A 24,239-nucleotide genomic window follows, 5' to 3' on the forward strand; every position below is an offset into this window, starting at 1 on the left:
CCTCATGGGTCTCCCAGTCACAGCCAGCTATGACACAGCCTGGGATCGAACCCAGGTCTATAGTGATGCCTCAAGCACTGTAATGCAGTGCCCTAGACTGCAGCGCCCCTCGGGAGGGGACCAACAAACAATTGGTCCCCTAAAAAATGCATCCCTCCGTTGAATTTCAAAATCCCGATGTGGCCCTCGAGACAAAAAGTTTGCCCACCCCTGCTTTTATATCCACAAACCAATGGCATTTCTTAAAATAGTTAAACTTGGCCACCAGAGGGATATTTTAAACCTCCAAATTCAAGGTTTAATTTTGTTCCGCTCTGGAATAAGTGTAGTGTGCCAATATTGCATGACATCTTTGACTAGGCTACAAGCTACTAACGTTAGACAAAATTCAAAAGCCATGTTTTCACATACATGACAAAATCCCATGTTTTTACTTATCCGTTTCACAAACATCCATGTGCTTTTACAGAAAAAGATCAAGGAGGTCTATACATTTAAGTTTATCTTAAATTGCTAAATCTGCAATATGTAACTTTTTGGGCGACCCGACCAAATTAACATAGAAATGTGAGTTATAGACCTGTCACTCTGCTGTAGATCTGTTCCATGTGCACTATTTCTATGCTTCCTGTGCTTAAATTTCATTTTTGCTTCTTTAACATTCGGTTTTGTACACCAGTTTCAAACAGCAGAAAATACAGTATTTTTGGTTATGGAAAATATATTTCACAGCGGTTTAGATGGTACAATGATTCTCTACACTATACTTGCTTGTTTTGTCACATAAACTGAAATTAAGCAAACTTTTAGAATTTTAGCAACCAGGAAATGGTGGCGCGATTTCTGCATAGTGCATCGTCAAAAAAGTCGAAGAGCCTTATGGTTTTGTCAAATAGTTGTCATGTACCTCTATTACCATCGCTGCTAGATGGCACACACCGCTTAAGCAGTTAACTCAAAACAAACTTTTTTGTGAAGGAAAAAACAAAACTGCTCATTGCTGGTCCTTGATGCTCGATTAAAATTACGCAAATGTAATGAAGTGGATGATTATAATAATGCATATAAAAGTAGTGAGTGCATACATTTTCATACTTGTCCCACGTGGGAATTGAACACACAACCCTGTCACACCTGCTCCCTGTCCCTGCAGGAGGCCTTTTGCCTTTTAGTAGGCCATCATTGTAAATAAGAATTTGTTCTCAACTGGCTTGCCTAGTTAATTAAAGGTTAAATAAATAAAAAATAAACATACCTGAATTGACCCTTTTATGCACTAACTCTCTTGCACTGACTCTATGTTACACACACTGGACTCTGCCCACACAATTGCACTGACACACACACACACACACACACACACAACATGCACGCACATGCATACTGATACTACACACACACTCACACACACTTTCACACTCACCACATACACTGCCGCTAGTCACTTTACCCCTACCTACAGTACCAGTCAAAAGTTTGGACACAACTACTCATTCAAGGGTTTTTCTTTATTTTACTATTTTCTACATTGTAGAATAATAATGAAGACATCAGAACTATAAAATAACATATACGGAATCATGCAGTAACCAAAAAAGTGTTAAACAAATCAAAATATATTTTATATTTGAGATTCTTCAAAATAGCCACCCTTTGCCTTGATGACAGTGTATCTGAGCTTTAAAGGGTACATTTCTGGGTTGTGGTGTTTGTATAAGAAAGCCTTGTGATGATAATATTCTGGATTACAGTGTGTTAGTTGAGTTCAGAATTTGGTTGCTCTTTTTCAACTTGGAGAGCTAAGGGGAATCCCCCCAGTTCTGTCCTGCAGGCTAGGTTTGGGACATTTCTGTGCACACCTAGAATATTTTTGCCAGGTGTTTAAAATTTAGGTGGGGATTTTGCCCTATGATGTTATGACAGAGTCAAATAATTTTTGCCAAATTGTAATTGGAGGGTTAAATCTGTACAATGTTTTTCTAATTTCAAAATATTCCCTGTGTGCTTTATCTGTAAAATACTTTATGGACACGTCAAACCGCCCAGATGAATTTACGCAAACCAAGCACCAAGATAAGTATAGTTGGTGGTATGTTTCAAGGATGTTTCTCCTAGGGTGAAATGATATATACTCTCCTGAGATCTAGACTTTTGCTGAAAGATCATTACTTAGTTTTCTGGATAGTGTCCAGTCCTTAACATGTTTTTCTAGTGTCGTGGAAATTCTTACAAAGGGACACTCTAAGTCAATAATAAATTAATCATCGTTTATTGTCAGCGCACTGGAGAGGTTCCAACCAACTCAAAGCACCATAGTACACGTCAATCAGGAGCTCTGCCTGTGCAGTCCCAACTCAATGCACCATAGTACACGTCAATCAGGAGCTCTGCCTGGGCAGTCCCAGCAGTTGTATTATATATGGCTATACAGACAAGTTATATTTGCATGATTTAGCATAATTAATTAATCATTACCGTTTTATTTCATCCATGTGACAGACCAATATTGGTTCATAACATGTGACAGACCAATACCTCACGAGGCTTCTATCTCTCTAAGCTGAAACCTTGAAACTGAGATATCTCTCAAAACAAGGTCTGGGCATACTGCCAAATTGCTGCTACTGATAGTGAGGGTTTGTACAGTCAGTCACTTGCAAGAACACAGAAATTGGTTCATAGAACAGCACATGAATACAACACAGAAATGAGTTATAAGAATAGCACAAACACTTAAATTTCCCTTACACTACTAAGGACAGGCATTTTTTTAGCCCCTGTTCTGTTGGTGAAAAGATTACTAAGTCACGGCATATAAAACAAACTATATTCCTTTGTCTTCTAGGGTGAGTCCCGAAGATGTACACTGAACAAAAATATAAATGCAACATACAACAATGTTTAAGATTTTACTGAGTTACAGTTCATATAAGGAAATCAGTCAATTGAAATAAATTCAATCTATGGATTTCACTTGACTGGGAATACAGATATGCATCTGTTGGTCACAGATACCTTACAAAAAAGGTAGGGGTGTGGATCAGAAGACCAGTCAGTATCTGGTGTGACCACCATTTGCCTCATGCAGCGCAACACATCTCCTTCGCGTAGAGTTGGTCATGCTGTTGATTGTGTCCTGTCGAATGTTGTCCCACTCCACTTCAATGTCTGTGCGAAGTTGCTGGACATTGGCGGGAACTGGAACACGCTGTCGTACACGTAGATCTAGAGCATCCTAAACATGCTCAATGGGTGACATGTCTGGTGAGTATACAGGCCATGGAAGAACTGAGATATTTTCAGCTTCCAGAAATTCTGTACAGATCCTTGCGACATGGGGCCACGCATTACCATGCTGAAACATCAGGTGATGGCGGCGGTTGAATGGCACAACAATGAGCTTCGTTGTCCATAGCGTATGCCTGCCCATACCATAACCCCACCGCCACCATGAGGCACTCTGTTCACAACGTGGACTTCATCAAAACGCATCTGATCGGTACAGTTGAAACCGAGATATATTGGTGAAGAGCACACTTCTCCAGCATGCCAGTGGCCATCGTCAGTTACGACACCAAACTGCAGTTAGGTCAAGACAATAGTGAGAACGACAAGCACGCAGATGAGCTTCCCCGAGACGGTTTCTGACAGTTTGTGCAAAAATTCTTTGGTTGTGCAAACCCACAGCTTCATCAGCTATCCGGGTGGCTGGTCTCAGGCGATCCTGCAGGTGAAGAAGTCAGATGTGGAGGTCCACCACCCCCTCCCCCCGAACACCTGCCCTCACCATTGTTAACAGATCTGAGGGATAATGGTGGGGCGAAGGACACGGACTACTGTTCACCCCCGCCTCCCACTAGCACAGCAGATGGGAGGATGGGGCGACACAGTGTGTTAGCTAACTAGCTAGATTGCTAATTAGAGACACCGTGTGCTAGCTAACATGTTAGTTAACTAGATAGCACACGGTGTCGCCCCCGCCTCCTGTGTACCAGACTAGCTGGCTCAGCTAGCACAGTGTCCTTTGCTCCCGCTTACCAAACACCTGCCCTCGCTGTCGTTAACGGAACTGCGGGAAAACAGTGCCCGACCGGCGGGGACGAAGAACACCCTCTACCGGTGTACGGCTAGCTATTTACAGTTGTCGCTACCACCCCTTCTTCTATGGGGGTTTATCGGCAGCTGGCATCCAATGTTATTGTGCATCAACACCACCTATTGTAATGAAGCAGCCTCGCCTCCCGCCTGTCCTAACAAAAAACTGTAGCAATAGAAGTACAGAGCGGTTTCTGCAGATGCAGGAACGCCCCGGTTTGCAGGCGGCAATTGCACCCTTCTTCCCTAACTTTGACTCACCTCAAGCCGGAAGAAAACCTCTGCCAAAGACCAAAAAGAAATGTCACAACATATGCGCAAACTTTTGACTGGGAAGCATACGGTAAAAGTTTTATTTAACCTTTAACTTGGCAAGTCAGTTAAGAACAAATAATTTTTTACAATGGCGACCTACCCCGGCGAAACCCTAACGCTGGGCCAATTGTGCGCCACCCTATGGGACTCCCAATCACGGCCAGGTGTGATACAGCCTGGAATCAAACCAGGGTCTGTAGTGACACCTCTAGCACTGAGATGCTGTGCCGTCGACCACTGCGCCACTCGGGAATCCAACTTACCTACACCAAAATCACACATCTGCAAAGAATAAATGATTAACCTCGACAGCAAGGCTACACAATGCAGGAAACAGTCCCCTCACTGGATTGTCATGCTGGATTGACCAATTTAAATAAAAACTCAGAAAAGTTTATTTCTATATCTGCACATTTGACCTCAAAAACACCCAACAATACAAGGGAGGGGAGTTCTCTGTAGTCTGTGCATAATCACATTGTCTGATCATACAATGAAATTGACATTTAGCAGCAGGTAAAAAAATAAAAAAATATCACAACATAAACAAGAAATGGGCACTTCTAGTGACTTTCACCCATTGAACAATATTTACACCACATGCCTCTGTGCAGTAAATGTACAAATTCAGACTGGTTACTAACTCTTAATAGCAATCTGGTCATGGGTACCTTACACCAACTTCTCTACTTCTGTAGGAGAGCCTTTATACTGTGAAAGGTCAAAGGTTTTCACCCTCCAGCTACAAGTTTTCATGCCTCAATATAACCTACACGGCAGAGCTTCAGGTATCTTTCAAACACAGAAGGGAATGTAAACTCAGTCAACCATTTAAAAGAAACCCGTATTTCCATGTGTGTGTAATAATTTCATCCATCAGTAGACAGGTTAAGACCAGATGTCCAGAAGATAGACTTGCCATTTTAACCAATCAAATTACTGTAGATAACTGTTACCTAGCCTTTTCCACATGACCCAAACACTTACAAAAAAATAAAAATAGCATTTAGCCTATATTCCCCTCTGTCCTTTACATAGGAGCCTAATTTAGGTTTAAAAGGCCCAGTGCATTAAAACAAATATATATATTTCCTGTGTTCAATATACATATTTCTACAATTGAGGTTGAAATACTGTGAAATTTTGAAAACGGTGATAGTGTAAGAGCGATTTGAAAAGACTGCCTCAAAGAGTTTTGGCCTGTCTGGTAACATCACCAATAAGAAAGAGCTCTGTCAATAGATAGTTCAGTTTTCCCCTCCCCACTCAGATCACTCCCAGACAATCCTTGTAAAATTCTTGCTTGAGGAATTGCTCTTCACCAAGAATCTATTTGTGTCTTGTTGACCACATTAATTGAACAGTCACAGTAAGGTATTTAATTGTTACCCAGAAATGATTTGATATTGAGATAAAAAAAACAGCTACATTGGACCTTTAACAAACTATATGGTTTGTATAAAATCTTAACATCTACACTCAACGTGGCAACTCAGTGGCTTAAAAAACTAATTTAATTATATTCAGAACCGACCATGACACTCAAGTAAAAGTGATTCATACCAATTTCTCAGGTAATCAAATATAAACCAGTCATTTAAATGTGTGGTCTCTCAAAGTGTATATAAATGTGGGTACTCTTGAATGTTTAAATCAGTGTCTGTCACTTTTTTTATATATATATATATATATATTTTTTTTTAAATACAGCCATATAGCATTTGCACACTCAATTAAGTCCTCTCATATATGCAACATGAAAAAAGTATTTATATACATGTTATTTTCCCGTTATCATCCAGTCTTTCACAGATTATAAATAGGAGAAAGGAAGTATGGTAGTCTATGTCACTGCTCGTCATTTCACTTGGGATCCTCAATAATGCCTTTGCTGAGGTCTGTCATTTTGGGGTATTTTACTTTCTTCTGGTCCAGCTCGTTCTGAGCCCATAACAGCAGCTTGAGTAGCTTGGCCAGCTTGGGCGTTGACTCCCTGTTCTCATAGTCCAACACAGCCTGGTTCACCTCACTCCACACCTGAAGAGCATTCAGAAGGGAAAGAATGGTGTGTCAATTACAGGAATACAGAACACCTATAAAAAAAGGAGACCCCTTTACAAATGCACATTAAGGCTATTAGTAAAATACGTGAAGTAAGATCTGCATCTCTTCAACTTCAGATGTGCACATTTTATTTTTACACTATCCTTACATTAGCCTTGGATGTGTTGTGGCCAAAGGCACATTCCTGATTCATGTGTGTGCAGCTAATAGCATACCATAAATACCTTAGTATTTAGAAAAACTAAATAAGGATAACTAAACAGGAGCATCTCATCCAAACCATGTTGCACACATGATCAACGCAAAGCGTTACAAAGCGTGTGGACATTTTGAAAACCTGTCATTTTCAATTTGTCCAGCAGCAAATGCTGTATACAGGCATTTTATTTATTTAACTAGGCAATTCAGTTAAGAACAAATTCTTCTTTACGATGACGGCCTACCCCAGACGACGCTGGGCCAAGTAAGGTAAGTCTTTTTACACTACAAAAATATGTAATTGAACTAGTATGTGTTGTCAAACTAGTGTAGTGTAAAGAGGCTCTAATAATACAATGATGCAGATTATAGACCAACCACACACACCTTCTGTCGCTGCATCATGTTAAGCAGGTCTCCAAAGGGCGACTCCTCTGGGGTATCGAAGGCAAGAAGAGCCAGCGTCCTCTCCATCTCTGTCAAGCACTCCCTGCTCTCCTCCCCCTGCTCTGCCAGCTGTGTCTGGGCAAACTCCAACGCAGACTCCGTCTCCCGCAGCCTGATTAACTCAATCAAGTGCTGTTGCTACAAAGAGGAAAAGGGGAAAGAAATGGAGCGGGATGACAGAAGTTAGTGTTTTGGTGTAGGCAATGGACATCCACATCGAGATGCTTATGATTTGGACAGGAGCTGGTCCCAAAACAGTCCACTGAGGGCATCCTTACCTGCAGGTGAAAGTACAGGTAGCGCTTGGTGTCAAGCAGTTCTGGGTGTAAGCGGTTGATGAGTGCGATGGCCTCCTGTATTTGTCCCTTTAGGATCATCTCTCTGATCTTTATCCTCTCATCCAGCGAGTCCAGGTCCACACTGGGCTCGATCCCAGACTCCATCCGGAACTTCTCAGCTGCCTCTTTAAACCCCTCTGCACAAACACAGACAAGAGTGAGACCATCAAAATCACAAGAACAATCAACCGGATATAGGATAGATCAAGGAAAAAGGTGAGTGATTCTGCAAGTAGAAACGAGCTGAAAAGCCAAAGACGTTTGGAGCAGAACAGTAAACTGGGATTGAGCGCAGCTCAGATTGGAGGTTGTTTTAGCAGCAAATGACAAAGTGTGAATGATGGTATACCTGTCACCAGGTAATTCATAATAAGCCGGTTCATGTCAGCCCTCTGTATTTGTACATTGTTCAGTTTGTCCATCCATTCGTCTTTCGTAATATCTTCAGGCTTTTCCATGTAACTCATCATTGGATCCTGCAAAATTTGAATATGAAAATAAATAAATGTGTTGTAGCAGGTATCTAGTTATTGCACTGACCTGCCGTTTATGTCAAGAGTGACTGAAGTAGTGTTTGAAAAACCAAAACAACGTTAGCTAGCTAGCATTGCTTTAAATTGTATTGCTAAAACAGTATAGAAAGACTGAAGTGAAATACAATTCAATTTCAAATTACTGTGCCGGTGGGCAGGATGTTTGGTCATTATGACGTGGGGCATGAGACAATATCTAAAAGGATCGTAATTAAAGCAAACTTTGTCACATGCACCGAATATAAAAAGGTGTAGACCTTACAGTGAAATGCAGTTAAGAAAAATAAGTGAAGTAAAAAATATAAGTAACATAGTTAAAGACCAGCAGTAAAATAACCGTAGCAGGGCTATACACAGAGGGTACGGGTACAGAGTCGATGTGTGGGGGCACAGATTAGTCAAGGTAATATGTACATGTAGGTAGAGTTAACGTGACTATGCAAAGATAACCAGAGAGTAACAGCAGCGTAAAAGAGGGGTATAGAGGTCCTGGATGGCAGGAAGCTTGGCCCCAGTGGTGTACTGGGCCATACGCACTACCCTCTGTAGTGCCTTGCAGCCGAGCAGTTACCATAACCAGGTAGTGATGCAACCAGTCAAGATGCTCTCGATGGTGCAGCTGTAGAACCTTGAGGATCCATGCCCAATCTTTTCAGTCTCCTGAGGGGGAAATAGGCTTTGTCGTGCCCGCTTTACAACCGTCTTGGTGTGATTGGACTAGGGTTGCAAATTTTGGGGAATATTCAGAGGTGGAAACTTTGTGGGAATATATGAAAATTCATATTAAATACCATTTAAAATTTAGATTTTTTTGCATTGGATAAATTTACCATATCATATGGAGACAGAAACAAATCTTTAACCTTATAAGTAGGAATAATTGCAAATGATTAAATCCCAATAGATTGTTGTTACAAATTGAACTTTAATTAAATGAGTTGACTCTTCACATGGGATGATTTCACTGATCAACAAAAGGGAATATTGAATGTTCATCGCATCTCCCAAAAAGGACATACATCTGTAAAATGATAGTCTAGAAACTAAAGCTTTGGTTGTCTTCCTCTCAGGCTTCCATGTCTCCTCCCTGGACGTCCTCAATGTCCACCTCTTGAACATCAGACTCTAGGGCCTCATCTTCACGGTCACTTTCCAACCTTGTTGAGGATGGCTCGTTGTCAGGCTCAAAAAGCCTCAGATTTGCCCGGATGGCCACAAATTTCTCAACCCTTGTATTGGTCAGCCGGTTGCATGCTTTGGTGTGTGTGTTCCCAAACAAGGACCAGTTGTGCTCTGAGGCGGCTGATGTTAGTGGGATTTGGAGGATGATGGAGTCAACAGAGGAAAGAGCCTCAGACCCACAAAGTCCCTTCCACCAGGTGGCTGATGAGATATGTTGGCACAACTGCCATATGGCATCTCCAGCCCAAACCCTTGCTTGGAAGTATACTTCGCCAGACTGCCAAGAACCTTGCCCTCATCCAGGCCAAGGTGGCGAGACACGGTAGTGATGACACCATAGGCCTTGTTGATCTCTGCACCGGACAGGATGCTCTTGCCAGCATACTTGGGGTCCAACATGTACACTGTGGCGTGTATGGGCTTCAGGCAGAAGTCTTCACGCTTTTTGATGCATTTCAGAACTGCAGTTTCTACTGCTTGGAACAGTGAAGTGGGCAGGACAGTACAGATATCTTCTCTTACATCTGCAAGCAGTCTGAACATTAGACAGGATGGAATTGTCTCCCTCAATCCGTGCAATGGCTACTGCTTTAGGTTTCAGGAGTTTCAGGCTGCTTACCACTCTCCTCCAAAATACATCGAGGAGGATCCTCCTGATGGGGCTTGTCCATATCAGCAGACTGGGATATGGCCATTTCTTGGAGAATCCTTCCCCTCCAGGAGACTGTCAAACATAACACCACCCAAATGGGTGTTGCTGGGCAGCTTCAATGTGGTGCTCTTACTCTTCTCACTTTACTTGGTGAGGTAGATTGCTGCTATAACTTGACCCTTCACATACCTAACCATTTCCTTGGCTCTCTTGTAGAGTGTATCCATTGTTTTCAGTGCCATGATGTCCTTGAGGAGCAGATTCAATGCATGAGCAGCACAGTCAATGGGTGTGCTGTGAGGGTAGGACTCCTCCACTTTAGACCAAGCAGCCTTCATGTTCACAGCATTGTCTGTCACCAGTGCAAATACCTTCTGTGGTCCAAGGTCATTGATGACTGCAGTCAAGCCATCTGCAATGTAGAGACCAGTGTCTGTTGTCCCTTGTGTAATACTGGTTGAGGGGTGGAGATGATGTCTTTAATTATTCCTTGCCCGCGAATATTCGACCACCCATCAGAGATGATTGCAATAGTCTGCTATCTCTATGATTTGCTTGACCTTCACTTGAACTCTGAACTCTGCATTCAGCAAATGAGTAGATAAAGCATGTCCGGTTGGAGCGGTGTATGCTGGGCGAAGAACATTCAGAAATCTCTTCCAATACACACTGCCTGTGAGCAGAGGTGAACCAGTTGCATACACAGCTCAAGCCAGACATTCAACAGCATTTCTGACTACGTTCCTCCATTGAGTCAAAAGAAACATCTGATTCCAGGAGGACCATGAGCTGTTGCTATCGATAAGGTGTCGGATTCATCATTTTCACCTCTAATAGAAGAGGGACTTTTGTCAGAGGTTGCTTGTTGTGAGCATTGAGGGAACTTTATGCACTTGCCCAGATGATTCTGCATCTTTGTTGTATTCTTCACATATGATTTGGACACAGTATTTGCAAATGTACACAGCTTTTCCTTCTACATTAGCTGCAGTGAAATGTCTCCACACATCAGATAGTGCCCGTGGCATTTTCCTGTAAACATTAGGAGAAAAAAGAATTTGTAAAACATTTGAAATACAATTCCATGTACAAATAAATAATGAAGGAGTTACATTAAACAACCCCTTTGTAAGATAAATGTTTTAAAATGAAATGTGTGGAAACAGGTGAATTTACACTCAGTTAGCAGGCTCAAGCAAGCTAAAACCCACATGGTAGCAAAAACTAACCAGCAGAAATTGTTAACAAGTTAGAAAATATTTAAACACACATTGCTGTAGGCTACTATTTACTAGTTTACAAAAAAAATTATGTCATAAAATATATTCACCCCACCCAGTATTGTAATCACAACATACCAGAAAGCATGTAGTCCTTGGCTCAGACAGTGTGGTGGTGTGGACTCAATAGCATCTCATTAGTGTGGAAGCTCTTGAGAATCAGCTGTACATGTGATGGAATGCACTGTGCATGCAGATGGTTGCAATTCCATTGAATTGGGGATAGTTTAACCAAAATATGCCACAAGACCTAGAATTGCCATGTGTATCCCACAAAAAAAGTTGTTATAAGCCAACCTTTTTGATGAATTTAAGCAAAATTCCCAGGCTTAACTTCACATGGAAATTTCCCGGAAAGTTTCCAACCCTAGTTTGGACCATGATAGTTTGTTTTTGATGTGGACACCAAGGAACTTGAAACGCTCAACCTGCTCCACTACAGCCCCGTCAATGAGAATGGGGGTGTGCTTGGTCCTCCTTTTCCTGTAGTCCACAATCATCTCCTTTGTCTTAAATCACATTGAGGGAGAGATTGTTGTTCTGGCACCACACAGCCAGGTCTCCCTTTAGGCGGACTCATCGTTGTGAGTGATCAGGCCTACCACTTGTGTCATCAGCAAACTTAATGGTGGTGTTGGAGTCGTGCCTGGCCATGCAGTCAAGGGTCAACAGGGAGTACAGGAGGGGCCCCCCCATGTTGAGGATCAGCGTGACAAATGTGTTGTTACCTACCCTCACCACCTGGGGGAAGCCCATCAGGATGTCCAGGATCCAGTTGCAGAAGGTGGTGTTTAGTCCCAGGGTTCTTAGCTTAGTGAGGAGCTTTGAGGGTACTATGGTGTTGAAAGCTGAGCTGTAGTCAATTAAACAGACTTTGCAAACGTGGGTCTGTTGTAGACTCAATTTCTCTTCTTACCTCATGTCAAAATAAAAGTCATGTACGTACGCCATACGTGGACAAAAAAAAAGTAATAATTTATGGGGGACTTTTACATTGACAGAAGGTAAGCGGATCTACAACAGACCCACCTTTGGTAAGTCCGTTTAAGGCTAGGCACCACACCATTTTCTCTTAATCATATCACAATCAACTTTTACCAGTTGAATGTAGACAAATTAAATAAAAATTTGTATTACGATTTCTGAAATATTTTATATACAAAAATATGCAAATGAGGTGATGTCTCATTAAATCTGTGCATGTTTGCATACCAGACAAAAAATAATAATTCTAGACACTGGATGAAGTTAGCCTAAATATTTTTGTTTCATTTTGTGAAAAAACACTCTAGGACCAGACTTGTCCATTACAGATTGTGGATAAATACTTTTTTCATCTTTCTATCTGTAAAATACTGAAGACATGTATGTAAAATGCATTATTGGCAAATAAAATGTTATCTACAATAGATAATGTACAGCATATCAACAATTCCCCCTGGGCAAGTCTGGAGAATATAGCTAAAGATAACCACACAAATGTTGGTGAATGCAGATGTTTCTGAAGCTAAGAAAAATGTGTTGGGGTGTGGGAAGAGTCTGACTTCCGAGAACAGGCAGTTAAAGACAAGTAAACTGAATTAAGACGACCAAACGCCAAAGGCCTGTTTAGACCCAATCACCATCTCTTCAAAGTGAGTTATTAAATGTAGTCCAGTTTGTAACTCTACGAAATGGACATTGAAATTGTGTAATTCAATGTAGCTAGTAAGCTTGGAAATTATTGATGACCATTTTAAAAAGTGGTTAAAATATATTTTAATTAGCTAATATGACAAACTAAAGAAAATATATTTATGAAATTATTTAAAAATTGCTTACTTTTGGAAAATACTCATTAATGGACAAAAATACCCAAAAAATAGATAGATGCAAAAATTTCATTTTAGCCTGTGGTGCCTGGCATTAACAATACAATCCTTTAGATATGTTGTCTCAAATTCCCCCGTCATAATGGCCAACCCTCCACTCACAGCACAGTAACGTTAAATACAATTCCATTTCAACTTAGCTTCTGACTTCCCACGGCGGTTTTGTGCAAACCAATATAATTGAAAGCAGCGATTGTGTATGTAAATACGCCAGCAAAACACCTACCTGAAATTACTTGTTGTGTTGTTTGCTAACGTTAAGCTAGCAAGCTGCTTGTTGGTGCATCACCCACCAACGTGTAATTTTAACATCCGAAAGCTCAATTTGACACATGAACGAAAAGTACAATACAATAAATAATAACAATCATTATCTATATGAAATATAATAGACAGCTTTATTGTAAAATGACATACAGCTACCTACCTGTAACAATCTTTCGACTTCGGCAACAGCCGTGTAGTTGCTTCACGCTCTCTCGCGAGAGCCAAACCTGATTTGTGGGAACAAGAACTACGATTGGTCAGTGGAATGATGGCATGGTTACTTTATACCTCAGTGGGTTACCAGGAACAGTAGCAATGGTGGGGTCTGTTCAGAAGGATTCAACGTTACAAAATGGTCAGATAGAAATGCATTTTGTAGAACAGATGTTCCGTCTTGTAGAATTGGGCTGCAAGGTTCTAAAAGTTTCACCTCATTGAATATTTAAGTGATAATGCCCTCGAAGACGGTGTTTGGAGGATATATTGGCACGGATGTTGTTAATTCAGGATTAGACCCACCCGTTGGAAAAACGTGCCATTATATCCCCAAACACCGCCTTCGAGGGCATTATCACTTTTTTCATCCTTCCACAAGATATAGTCCCTGCACAAATCTATGGTTGCTAGAGATGCCCATCCCTTGCTTGCTAACTAGCCAACTACGGCTAACTTACAGTCACGTCAAAAAGTGCAGCCAGAATAACAGCAAAGTAACTGCATTTGCATTTGTTTAAGCTGTTTTACATTTATTTGGACACATCCATAACAATAAGCTGACGAAGCGCGATTTCTCTTGGCATAGAACATGTGCTCACTCGTCAGGACACTGTTGTTCAGAGGAGCTAGGCAATATAACACAGCTACAGTAACACAATCACTTCAAACGGAAGCTGGAAAGTGCGTTTCGTTTTGACTTTTTCAATTGACATTGTTTTGTATATATCCATAAAAATGATGCCAGCTGAATCATGATTTCGACTGGCTGAGAAACGCTGCCTGCCTGTCTATCTCGTCCCGACTCACGACAAGTTCATTACTTTGGGACAGCAGGAGATCGAATTTGAATATTGAAACAATGTTGCAAATGTCGGAGAGACAGACAGCACTGTTTATACAAATCTTGTTCATTCAAGATTAGACCCACCAGTTGTATAAAAGGGTTTATACTCGTTTATACCTGAATGCTGATTGGTTAAAACCGCATTACAGCAACGTCTATTCCACAAGTTGCCACCGGCTAAATCTATTACATTAAAATGCCTATTTACTCTGTTCCATCTGACTGCGCAATCCATTGTCTCATCAGCCCAGCCAAGCAATTTATAAACTGGATCTCCACTATAAACAAAACATCTAGACATTATCTCACATTTCTTTTAGACTAACATTTAGTTTTCAACAGTGGACATTTAAGACCCCTGACAACATATCTTCCAAACACCAGCTTCTCTGGCATTATCATTTAAGTGTAACTCGAAAGTCTATTCTGTGGATTAAGGCAAAGTGAAAATTACATAAAGTAATGTATTGGGTTTTAGGATTTACCCCTCTTTGAGTAATGTAGAAATTAACATGCCTTTTTGAAAATGCAAAGTGAAACTGAAATTACAAAAGTGTAAATGGTTTTGGAATGGGATTTTTTTTCTCCATCAGTCTAGATTTATTGTGCCTAATGAAATGTGATACGTTTTCAAAATTTCATATTTAAAAAGAACATGGTGAAGTTAATAATTGGTGGGTGTGTAAAGTTATTAGAGACTTGCTGTAAGGGACATAGATCACACTTTTGAATGTAAAATATGTGCTCACTGCTCAATATTCATTGTCGACGGTCAAAATATAAAATTACACATTTTAATGCCGGTGTTAAACATTTATGTTGTCTTTGCTGATGTTATTTTCAATTTGATCGTTTTATCCCTCCTTTTACAGTGACCCTCTGGAGGAAAACTCTCTGAGGAGGTCTCTGGTTGAGAATCACATAGGCTGTATTACTTACTACACTTAACAAAAATTTAAATACAACATGCAACAATTTTAAAGATTTTAATGAGTTACAGGTCATATAAGGAAATCAGTCAATTGAAATAAATTCATTAGGCCCTAATCTATGGATTTCACATGACTGGGAATACAGATATGAATCTGTTGGTTACAGACACCTGTGGGGGCGTGGATCAGAAAACCAGTCAGTATCTGGTGTGACCACCATTTGGCTCATGCAGCGCAACACATATCATTCACTTAGAGTTAATTAGGCTGTTGATTGTGGCTTGTGGAATGTTGTCACACTCCTCTTCAATGGCTGTGCAAAATTGCTGGACATTTGCGGGAACTGGAACACACCAGTGGCGATTTTAGCATGTAAATCTTGGTGGGAATTTTTTTTTTTTAAGTGTCATGCATGCCAACAAAGCCACTACACGACACAACACTAAACAATACATGAATTGCACTATAACAGTGACAAACGGTGCCCAAAAACTGTTAGGGCCTACATAAAGCTGTCCCAACAGCAGTCCCAACATCTTACCACTGCTACACCTGGCTATCAGCAGAGCCTTGTCTGGCAGCGAAACAGTTAATTCAGCCTCATTTACTGCCTTTAAAAAAAACATTGCTTATATGGCTGACTTGCTTAAACAAATGTGGTTTCTAATGACGAGCGAGCTAGGAAGGAGGTATATAACTACTTGTTCAGCACTTTTGAAATGTACAGCGACAGAATTCAGAACATGTGCCGTTCTTACAGTGTTCTCCTTGTACACCAAGTCAGAACCGTAGGATAAATTAAGGGGGCATATAAGCAGACAATGAAAGCTCTTACAATATTCAATGATTGCACCACCAAGTCAGAACAGTATTCAAAATTAAGAGGGGTAAATAGACCAAATTATTAGGGTGAGACACATGGGCTACTAACATCTTACTACACAACATACACTTAGTATTACTTTCTTAGCTACAGTATACATATCTCCCTGGCATATTACATAATTTATGCAGCATACAATACATCTTTAGACTCACCGTGTTGTGCTGTGCTCACTTGAACAGGAAGGTTGCGTGGCGGTCCTTCGTGGGCAAATTTTGTCATCAAAGTCTGGCATTCTCTGGATTTATGATGCTTTCAAAACACCTGGGAACTCTGAAAAAAATAAGGTTGAATCATGATGACGTCATTGATCTTCAGGTTGTAGCTCTAGAAAGAGGCCGGATTTACAATTCCGAGTTGGATGACCGTTCAAAAAGTATTTTCCCAGTCGGAGCTTGTTTATTCCCGACTTCCCAGTTGTCTTGAGCTCACTGAAGTCTAGTTATCGCAGTTCCGAGTTAACAGTTGTTTTGAGCGCGGCACAAATTGTGCTTGATTGACAGCATGGCCAATGTTGAATGTTTATCATTTTAAACTTGGAAAAGAGCCCCTTAATCACAGATTTGGAACCACACAGCCACTCCACTGAATAGCAGGCTAGTGATTGTTTTGCAATGCTTGCAGTTAGCCACTGTCACTGATTTCTTCCAACTTGTTGTGTAATGTTTATGTCCAATGGCCAATGGCCAATGAGCACCGATACATTTTATCTATAATTTCTCTTCCTTATTTATCTTCATATGACAAGGATTAAAGAGGATTTGACAGTAGATTGTTGACTTGATTCATGATGATGACTGCTAGCTAAGATTTTGAAAGTATGATGTTGACATGATCAGTCCAATCAAAGCTACTGTACATATAATGTGATTTGACATCATTTTATCTGTGGCCAATGACCTTGAGCCTTCTTGGATGGGCACTTCTAATGTAACTCTATGGCAGTACCCAAGGGGCTAGAATTTTCTAGCTCTACCCTTAGACTTGGTGGTGATGTAGTGTCCCCATGAGTGACAGAACACTGAGCCAATCACGGTGCAATGCTCCGTATTTTCTGCTGGCTTGCCCCACCACCACAGAAAGCACTGAGCTAGGCTGAAACACCTGCATTTTGGAGCTACCTTACTCAAGAAACAAAAAAGAGACCATGTTTGTATGTGGCTTTATTAACTCAATGATATTTATTTTTTTTACATTGTTTGCAAACTGATATTTGACACGTACTAATGCCAAAATAATATCCAAAACAGGCAAAAAATGCGGTCCCCACCTGCCCTGAATAACAGGTCGCCACTGGAACACACTGTCGTACATGTCGGTCCAGAGCATCCCAACATGCTCAATGGGTGACATGTCTGGTGAGTATGCAGACCATGGAAGAACTGGGACATTTTCATCTTCCAGAAATTGTGTACAGATCCTTGCGACATGGGGCAGTGCATTATCATGCTGAAACATAAGGTGATGGTGGTGGATGAATGGCACGACAATGCGCCTCAGGATCTCATCACAGTATCTCTGTGCATTCAAATGGCCATTGATCAAATGCAATTGAGTTCATTGTCCGTAGCTTATTCCTGCACATACCATAACCCCATCGCCACCATGGGGAGCTTTGTTCACAACGTTGAAATCAGCAAATCTCTCACCCACACGACGCCATACACACTGTCTGTACAGTTGAAACCGGGATTAATCCGTGAAGAGCACAGTTCTCCAGTGTGCCAGTGGCCATCGAAGGTGAGCATTTGCACACTGAAGCCGGTTACGACGCCGAAATGCAGTCAGGTCAAGACACTGGTGAGAACGACGAGCACACAGATGAGCTTCCCTGAGACGGTTTCTGACAGTTTGTGCAGAAATTCTTCGGTTGTGCAAACCCACACTTTCATCAGCTGTCCGGGTGGCTGATCTCAGGTGAAGAAGCCGGAGGTGGAGGTCCTGGGCTGTCTTGGTTACACGTGGTCTGCAGTTGTGAGGCCGGTTGGACATCCTGCCAAATTCTTTAAAATGATTTTGGAGCCGATTTATGGTCGAGAAATTAACATTAAATTCTCTAGCAACAGCTCTGGTGGACATTCCTGCGGTCTGCATGCCAATTGCCCGCTCCCTCAAAACTTAAGAAATCTGTTGCATTGTGTTGTGTGACAAAACTGCACATTTTAGAAATGCCTTTTATTGTCCCCAGTACAAGGTGCACCTATGTAATGATCATGCTGTTTAATCAGATTCTTGATATGCCACACCTGACTGGTGGATGGATTATCTTGGCAAATGAGAAATGCTCACGAACAGGGAATGTAAACAAATTTGTGCAGAAATGTAGAGAAATACGTTTTTTGTGTTTATGGAACATTTCTGGTATATTTTATATCAGCTCATGAAACATGGGACCAACACTTTACATGTTCCGTTTATATTTGAGTTTTTCTTCAAAATGACTTCAAGATCAAAATACTTTATCACGTTGTAGTTAGTTATGTTTATTTCCTATTACTGACCAGGACGATGGGCACCCAAATATGTCGTTCTGCCCCTGAACAAGGCAGTTAACCCACTGTTCCTAGGCCGTCATTGTGAATAATAATTTGTTCTTAACTGACTTGCCTAGTTAAATAAAGGTTAAATAAATAAAAATAAAAAATACACTTCAGTCCCCATCAATGAGTGTGCGCACGTCGATTGGAGGTTTGGTCGGGGGGCGGGGGGCGGGGACAATATACTGCAGCTGTCCATGGTTGGGTTTGGTGGGTGCGCGCGGTTCTCTGGGATGCGACCATAATCACAAACCGTTATTATATCGCTCTGGATCATTTCCCTATACAGTTCATCAAAACCAACTACAAGAGGTAAGCATTCTCATGGATGTGGATTGTTTATTTTTTTTGTACCCATTTTCTCTTTGCCCTTGAAAATTACTGCTGATTTGAGCGAGTTCTGTCTTACATCTAGAGAAGGCCAGCAAGCAAACCAACATGGATGCTGCGCAGTCCTGCTGGTGATGCAGCTACAGAGATTAACTGCACCAAGCATCGCATTTACAGATTCAAAATAATCCTGAATATGTATTATATTCTTTCTTTGTCCTTATGGCAAACGGACATTCCATGAATGATGGTCATGTATTCAATTCATTTAACCAGCGTCAAAGCGTACGGGTTTTTACATTTTGCAAACGTCGATTTGTGTGAAAATGAGTCATTTGATCAGTCTTTGTGACATGGTTTATGAATGGTACCAGCTAGTTCGGCTGGAGGTTGAAGATACAGTAGTTTATTTCGGTTGGGCGTTGAAGATTATTTTACGACTAGTCCGCCATCTCAATAAATCTAGTTTATGTTGCCGGCTGCTTCCTCAATAAATCGAGTCTATGTGGCTGGCTGCTTCCTCAACAAATCTAGTCTATGTTGCCGGCTGCTTCCTCAATAAATCTAGTCTATGTTGCCGGCTGCTTCCTCAATAAATCTAGTCTATGTGGCCGGCTGCTTCCTCAATAAACCTAGTCTATGTGGCCGGCTGCTTCCTCAATAAACCTAGTCTATGTGGCGGCTGCTTCCTCAATAAACCTAGTCTATGTGGCGGCTGCTTCCTCAATGAATCTAGTGTATGTGGCCGGCTGCTTCCTCAAAGAATCTAGTGTATGTGGCCGGCTGCTTCCTTGGATGTAAATAATGATTCTCACTCCCCAGGACCACCTACATTAAGTCTCAACATTTCCGATATTACTTTAAATTGAGCATCCGATTGAGTACATTATTTGAACTGTCTTCGTTTTTTATTCAGGGATAGGCCTATGATGGAAAATGCTCAAGATGAAGCATTTTGGCCTTAACCTCAAGGGCCTTCTGCAGTGATGGTTTCTTAATGCTATAGGCCCTTGAGGTTCTCTGGATACTACTGTATATGCCCTTGTGCTGTCTGAAGCTATTAGTATCTTCGTGTTTGAAACATCATGCTGTAGCTTCCGACTGCGCAAGGTGATTTGTTAACTTCTTACTGATTTCCTATTGCAACAATTGACACTGACAGAGTAGCTAGTTTGAAAAAAGACCCCTAGAGCACACATTGCAATTAAAGATAGTGATTTGCGTGAGACCTCAGCCCCAAATTTGACAACAGATTGACTGAAAATGACAACAAGTGAATTTGTTATTGACTTAGTAATAGCTACAGGAATCTGGCATTTGTAGACCTATTCTAAATACAAACCCAAGATAATTTAACAGTATGTGACTAAATTGTCTCATCTGTTGTTGGAGGGAGAGGGCATCTAGGGTTACAGGCAGATTATTTACTCTGCTCTCCTTTTACATGGTAGGCCTACTGGAGTCAGGGAAACCCTGCTGACAGTGCACCAATTTGGAGTGGCGGTAGGGATAAGGTGTCCAATAGATTCCTGGAGTGTGGGAGTATTTAGTGAATTTGGAGCAGAATTGCACATGCACTGTATTTGTGAGAATGAAAAATAACACTGCTTTAGTCAACACACAGGGTGCTATAGGCTGAATAATAGAATAGCCATGACTCATTTATAAATAAACAGGTGCATTGCTTCCTTTTCTCTGTGTTCAGATTGTGAAGGACGTGAGGCATCATGGCAGCTCATGAACAGGCGAGGCAGCGCTCACTCTCCACCTCTGGTGAATCACTCTACATTGTGCTTGGCATTGACAAGCTAGCCACTCCCGATGATATCAAGAAATCCTACAGGTCAGTCAGAGAGGCACAGACACTTACTGTAGTAGTCATACTAATACTCATAAGTAACAAAAAAAGACAAATTCACAGTGCATTCGGAAATTATTCAGATCCCTTGACTTTTTCCAAATGTTCTTACAGCCTTATTCTAATATTGATTAACCCCCCCCCTCCCCTCCCCCCTCATCAATCTACACCCAGTACCGCATAATGACAGAGCAAAAGCAGGTTTTTAGAAATGTATGCAAATGTATAAAAAATTAAAAACTGAAAAATCAAATTTACATAAGTATTCAGACCCATTACTCTGTACATTGTTGAAGCACCTTTGGCGGCGATTACAGCCTTGAGTCTTCTTGGGTATGACGCTACAAGGTTGGCACACCTGTATTTGGGGAGTTTCTACCATTCTTCTCTGCAGATCCTCTCAAGCTCTATCAGGTTGGATGGGGAGCATCGCTGCACAGCTATTTTCAGGTCTCTCCAGAGATGTTCGAACGGGTTCAAGTCTGGGCTCTGGCTGGGCCACTCAAGGACATTCAGAGACTTGTCTTGAAGCCACTCCTGCGTTGTCTTGGCTGTGTGTTTAGGGTCGTTGTCCTGTTGGAAGGTGAACCTTCACCCCAGTCTAAGGTCCTGAGCGCTCTGGAGCAGGTTTTCATCAAGGATCTCTCTGTACTTTGAATCATGTTTCTCATGGTCAGAGTCCTTTAGGTGCCTCTTGGCAAAGTCTAAGCGGGCTGTTGTGCCTTTTACTGAGGAGTGGCTTCCGTCTGGCCACTCTACCAGAAAGGCCTGATTGGTGGAGTGCTGCAGAGATGGTTCCCCTTCTGGAAGGTTCTCCCATTTACACAGAGGAACTTTGGAGCTCTGTCAGAGTGACCATCGGGTTCTTGGTCACCTCCCTGACCAAGACCTTTTCCCCCGATTGCTCAGTTTGGCCGGGTGGTCTGCTCTAGGACGAGTCTTGGTGGTTCCAAGCTTCTTCCATTTAAGAATGATGGAGGAGCTGTGTTCTTGGGGATCTTCAATGTTGCATACATTTTTTGGTACCCTTCCCTAGATCTGTGCCTCGACACAATCCTGTCTCAGAGTTCTATGGACAATTCTTTCAACCTCATGGCTTGGTTTTTGCTCTGTGATGCACTGTCAACTGTGGGACCTTATATAGACAGGTGTGTGCCTTTCCAAATCATGTCCAATCAATTGAATTTACCACAGGTGGACTCCAATCAAGTTGTAGAAACGATGATCAATGGAAACAGGATGCACTTGTGCTCAATTTCGAGTCTCATAACAAAGGGTCTGAATACTTATGTAAATGTTTTTGTTTTGCAAAAATTTATAAAAACACGTTTTTGCTTTCTCATTATGGGGTATTGTGTGTAGATTGATGAGTTTTATTTAATACATTTTAGAATAGGGCTTTGACATAGCAAAATTTGGGAAAAGTCAAGTGTCTGAATACTTTCCAAATGCACTGTATGTTGTCTTTATTGGTAGGTTTTAATTCTCACTATTTTGTGTTCTTAGAAAACTTGCGTTGAAATTCCACCCTGATAAGAACCCAGATAACCCAGAAGCTTCTGACAAGTTTAAGGAGATCAACAATGCCCATGCCATTCTGAACGACCCCACCAAGCGGAACATCTATGACAAGTACGGCTCCCTGGGACTGTACGTGGCTGAGCAGTTTGGCGAGGAGAATGTGAACACCTACTTTGTTCTGTCCAGCTGGTGGGCTAAGGTGAGACTGTGAGGGGCCATGGGGAGGTGGGGACGTGAAGGGTTGACATGTAGAGTGGACTTAGGGTCAAATATAACACTATATTTTATAACACAAACCCTATAAAAAGAAAGCCTCTCTAACCCTGTTGGCTATTGTTATTGTTTTTTCTTCTTGATATCTCTGTCTCTCTCACACACACCACCTTGTTTTCCCTCTGCAGGCGTTGTTTGTGTTCTGTGGCCTAGCCACTGGCTGCTACTTCTGCTGTTGTCTGTGTTGTTGCTGTAACTGCTGCTGTGGGAAGTGTAAACCACGGCCCCCAGAGGGCCAGGAGCCCGACTTCTATGTGTCCCCTGAGGACCTGGAGGCCCAGATGCAGTCTGACGAGAGAGGTGAGATCGACTGCTTATTGTGTAAGAAACATGTTTCTGCATGAACACAAATCACATAACTTTACCAGAAGTTTGCAACCCTATCACTAACACTTGACTTGTCTCAATTGCATTGTAATTTACTATCACTGACCTTTTATATCTTACCGTATGTGTGCTTGTGTAACGCTCTCTCTCTGACAGAGGGTGGCGGTGAAGCCATCTTGGTGCAGCCATCAGCGACAGAGACCACCCAGCTGACGTCAGATGGTCACCATTCCTCCTACCAGACCGACATGGGCTTCAACTAAACCCCATCCCTATCCTGGCCTGTGGCCCTGCCTGCTACCCTGCTCCACCTTAAAAGGATGATTAGGGCAATCTGTTTTAACTTCACTAAGAGCGCCATGTCCTGGAGAGGAGCTGGAGGAGCGAGCTTGGCCTACATACAAAACTCTTGAAGACCCCCCCCCATTTCCACCCTCTCCAGAGTGGTCCACTCCCGCCTCTATGTAGGAAGAAAGAGAAAGAAATTGTATGCTTCCTTCCCTTTTGTTCTTTTGTATTCTTTGGCCTTTGACCTCACAATCCTCCATCCCCACAGTCCCCTTTCCATATTCAGTGTGATGGTGTAGCATGCACTGAGAAAAAAAATCATTGTTTTCATTTGTTTTATTTTGTTGAATGTGACATTTGTTGTGTTTTCAGAATTCTGTTGGTGCATAGGTATGTGCAATACGTACAGTACCAGTCAAAAGTTTGGACACACCTACTTATTCAAGGGTTTTTCTTTATTTTGACTATTCTCTACATTGTAGAATAATAGTGAAGACATTAAAACTGAAATAACACATATGGAATCATGTAGTAACCAAAAAAGTGTTAAACAAATCCAAATCTATTTTATGCCCACCCTATGCCTTGATGACAGCTTTGCACACTCTTGGCATTCTCTCAACCGTCACAGGAAAGGAAGACCCAGAGTTCCCTCTGCTGCAGAGGACATGTTCATTAGAATAACTACACCTCAGATTGCAGCCCAAATAAATGCTTCGCAGAGTTCAAGTAACAGACACATCTTAACATCAACTGTTGAGAGGAGACTGTGTGAATCAGGCTTTCATGGTCGAATTGCTGCAAAGAAACCACTACTAAAGGACACCAATAATAATAAGAAGAGACTTGCTTGGGCCAAGAAACATGAGCAATGGACATTAGACCGGTGGAAATCTGTCCTTTGGTCTGATACGTCCAAATTTGAGATTTTTTGTTCCAACCACTGTGTCTTTTTGAGATGCGGGTTAGGTGAACGGATGATCTCTGC

General features: G+C 41.6%; 2 protein-coding genes across 5 annotated transcripts; one reads left to right on the plus strand and one right to left on the minus strand.

Annotated features, from left to right (window-relative positions):
* Nucleotides 1-4,418: 4,418 nt before the first annotated feature.
* Nucleotides 4,419-13,497, minus strand: LOC111977287 (glucose-induced degradation protein 8-B homolog). 3 transcript variants are annotated; one of them, XM_024006682.2, is made up of 6 exons: nucleotides 13,403-13,475; nucleotides 13,202-13,294; nucleotides 7,807-7,933; nucleotides 7,398-7,594; nucleotides 7,060-7,257; nucleotides 4,419-6,447 (listed from the first exon to the last, which is right to left on the minus strand). In XM_024006682.2, exons 3-6 carry the CDS (start codon nucleotides 7,925-7,927, stop codon nucleotides 6,274-6,276), a joined length of 690 nt encoding a protein of 229 aa, XP_023862450.1. In that variant the 5' UTR covers nucleotides 7,928-7,933; nucleotides 13,202-13,294; nucleotides 13,403-13,475; the 3' UTR covers nucleotides 4,419-6,273. The 3 variants fall into 3 exon arrangements, with proteins under 3 accessions (XP_023862450.1, XP_023862449.1, XP_070304056.1); XM_024006681.2 differs by lacking the exon at nucleotides 13,202-13,294 and having other exon boundaries at nucleotides 13,403-13,497; XM_070447955.1 differs by lacking the exons at nucleotides 13,202-13,294; nucleotides 13,403-13,475 and adding an exon at nucleotides 11,837-11,925.
* Nucleotides 13,498-18,835: 5,338 nt separating this feature from the next.
* Nucleotides 18,836-23,386, plus strand: LOC111976865 (dnaJ homolog subfamily C member 5-like). 2 transcript variants are annotated; one of them, XM_024006013.2, is made up of 5 exons: nucleotides 18,836-18,966; nucleotides 20,690-20,827; nucleotides 22,349-22,562; nucleotides 22,765-22,957; nucleotides 23,120-23,386. In XM_024006013.2, coding segments are annotated over exons 2-5 (525 nt in total). In that variant the 5' UTR covers nucleotides 18,836-18,966; nucleotides 20,690-20,711; the 3' UTR covers nucleotides 23,122-23,386. The 2 variants fall into 2 exon arrangements, with proteins under 2 accessions (XP_023861781.1, XP_023861780.1); XM_024006012.2 differs by having other exon boundaries at nucleotides 22,765-22,936.
* The last annotated feature ends 853 nt before the right edge of the window (nucleotides 23,387-24,239 follow it).

Source organism: Salvelinus sp. IW2-2015, linkage group LG17, assembly GCF_002910315.2.
Source record: "Salvelinus sp. IW2-2015 linkage group LG17, ASM291031v2, whole genome shotgun sequence".
Classification (NCBI taxonomy): Eukaryota; Metazoa; Chordata; class Actinopteri; order Salmoniformes; family Salmonidae; genus Salvelinus; species Salvelinus sp. IW2-2015.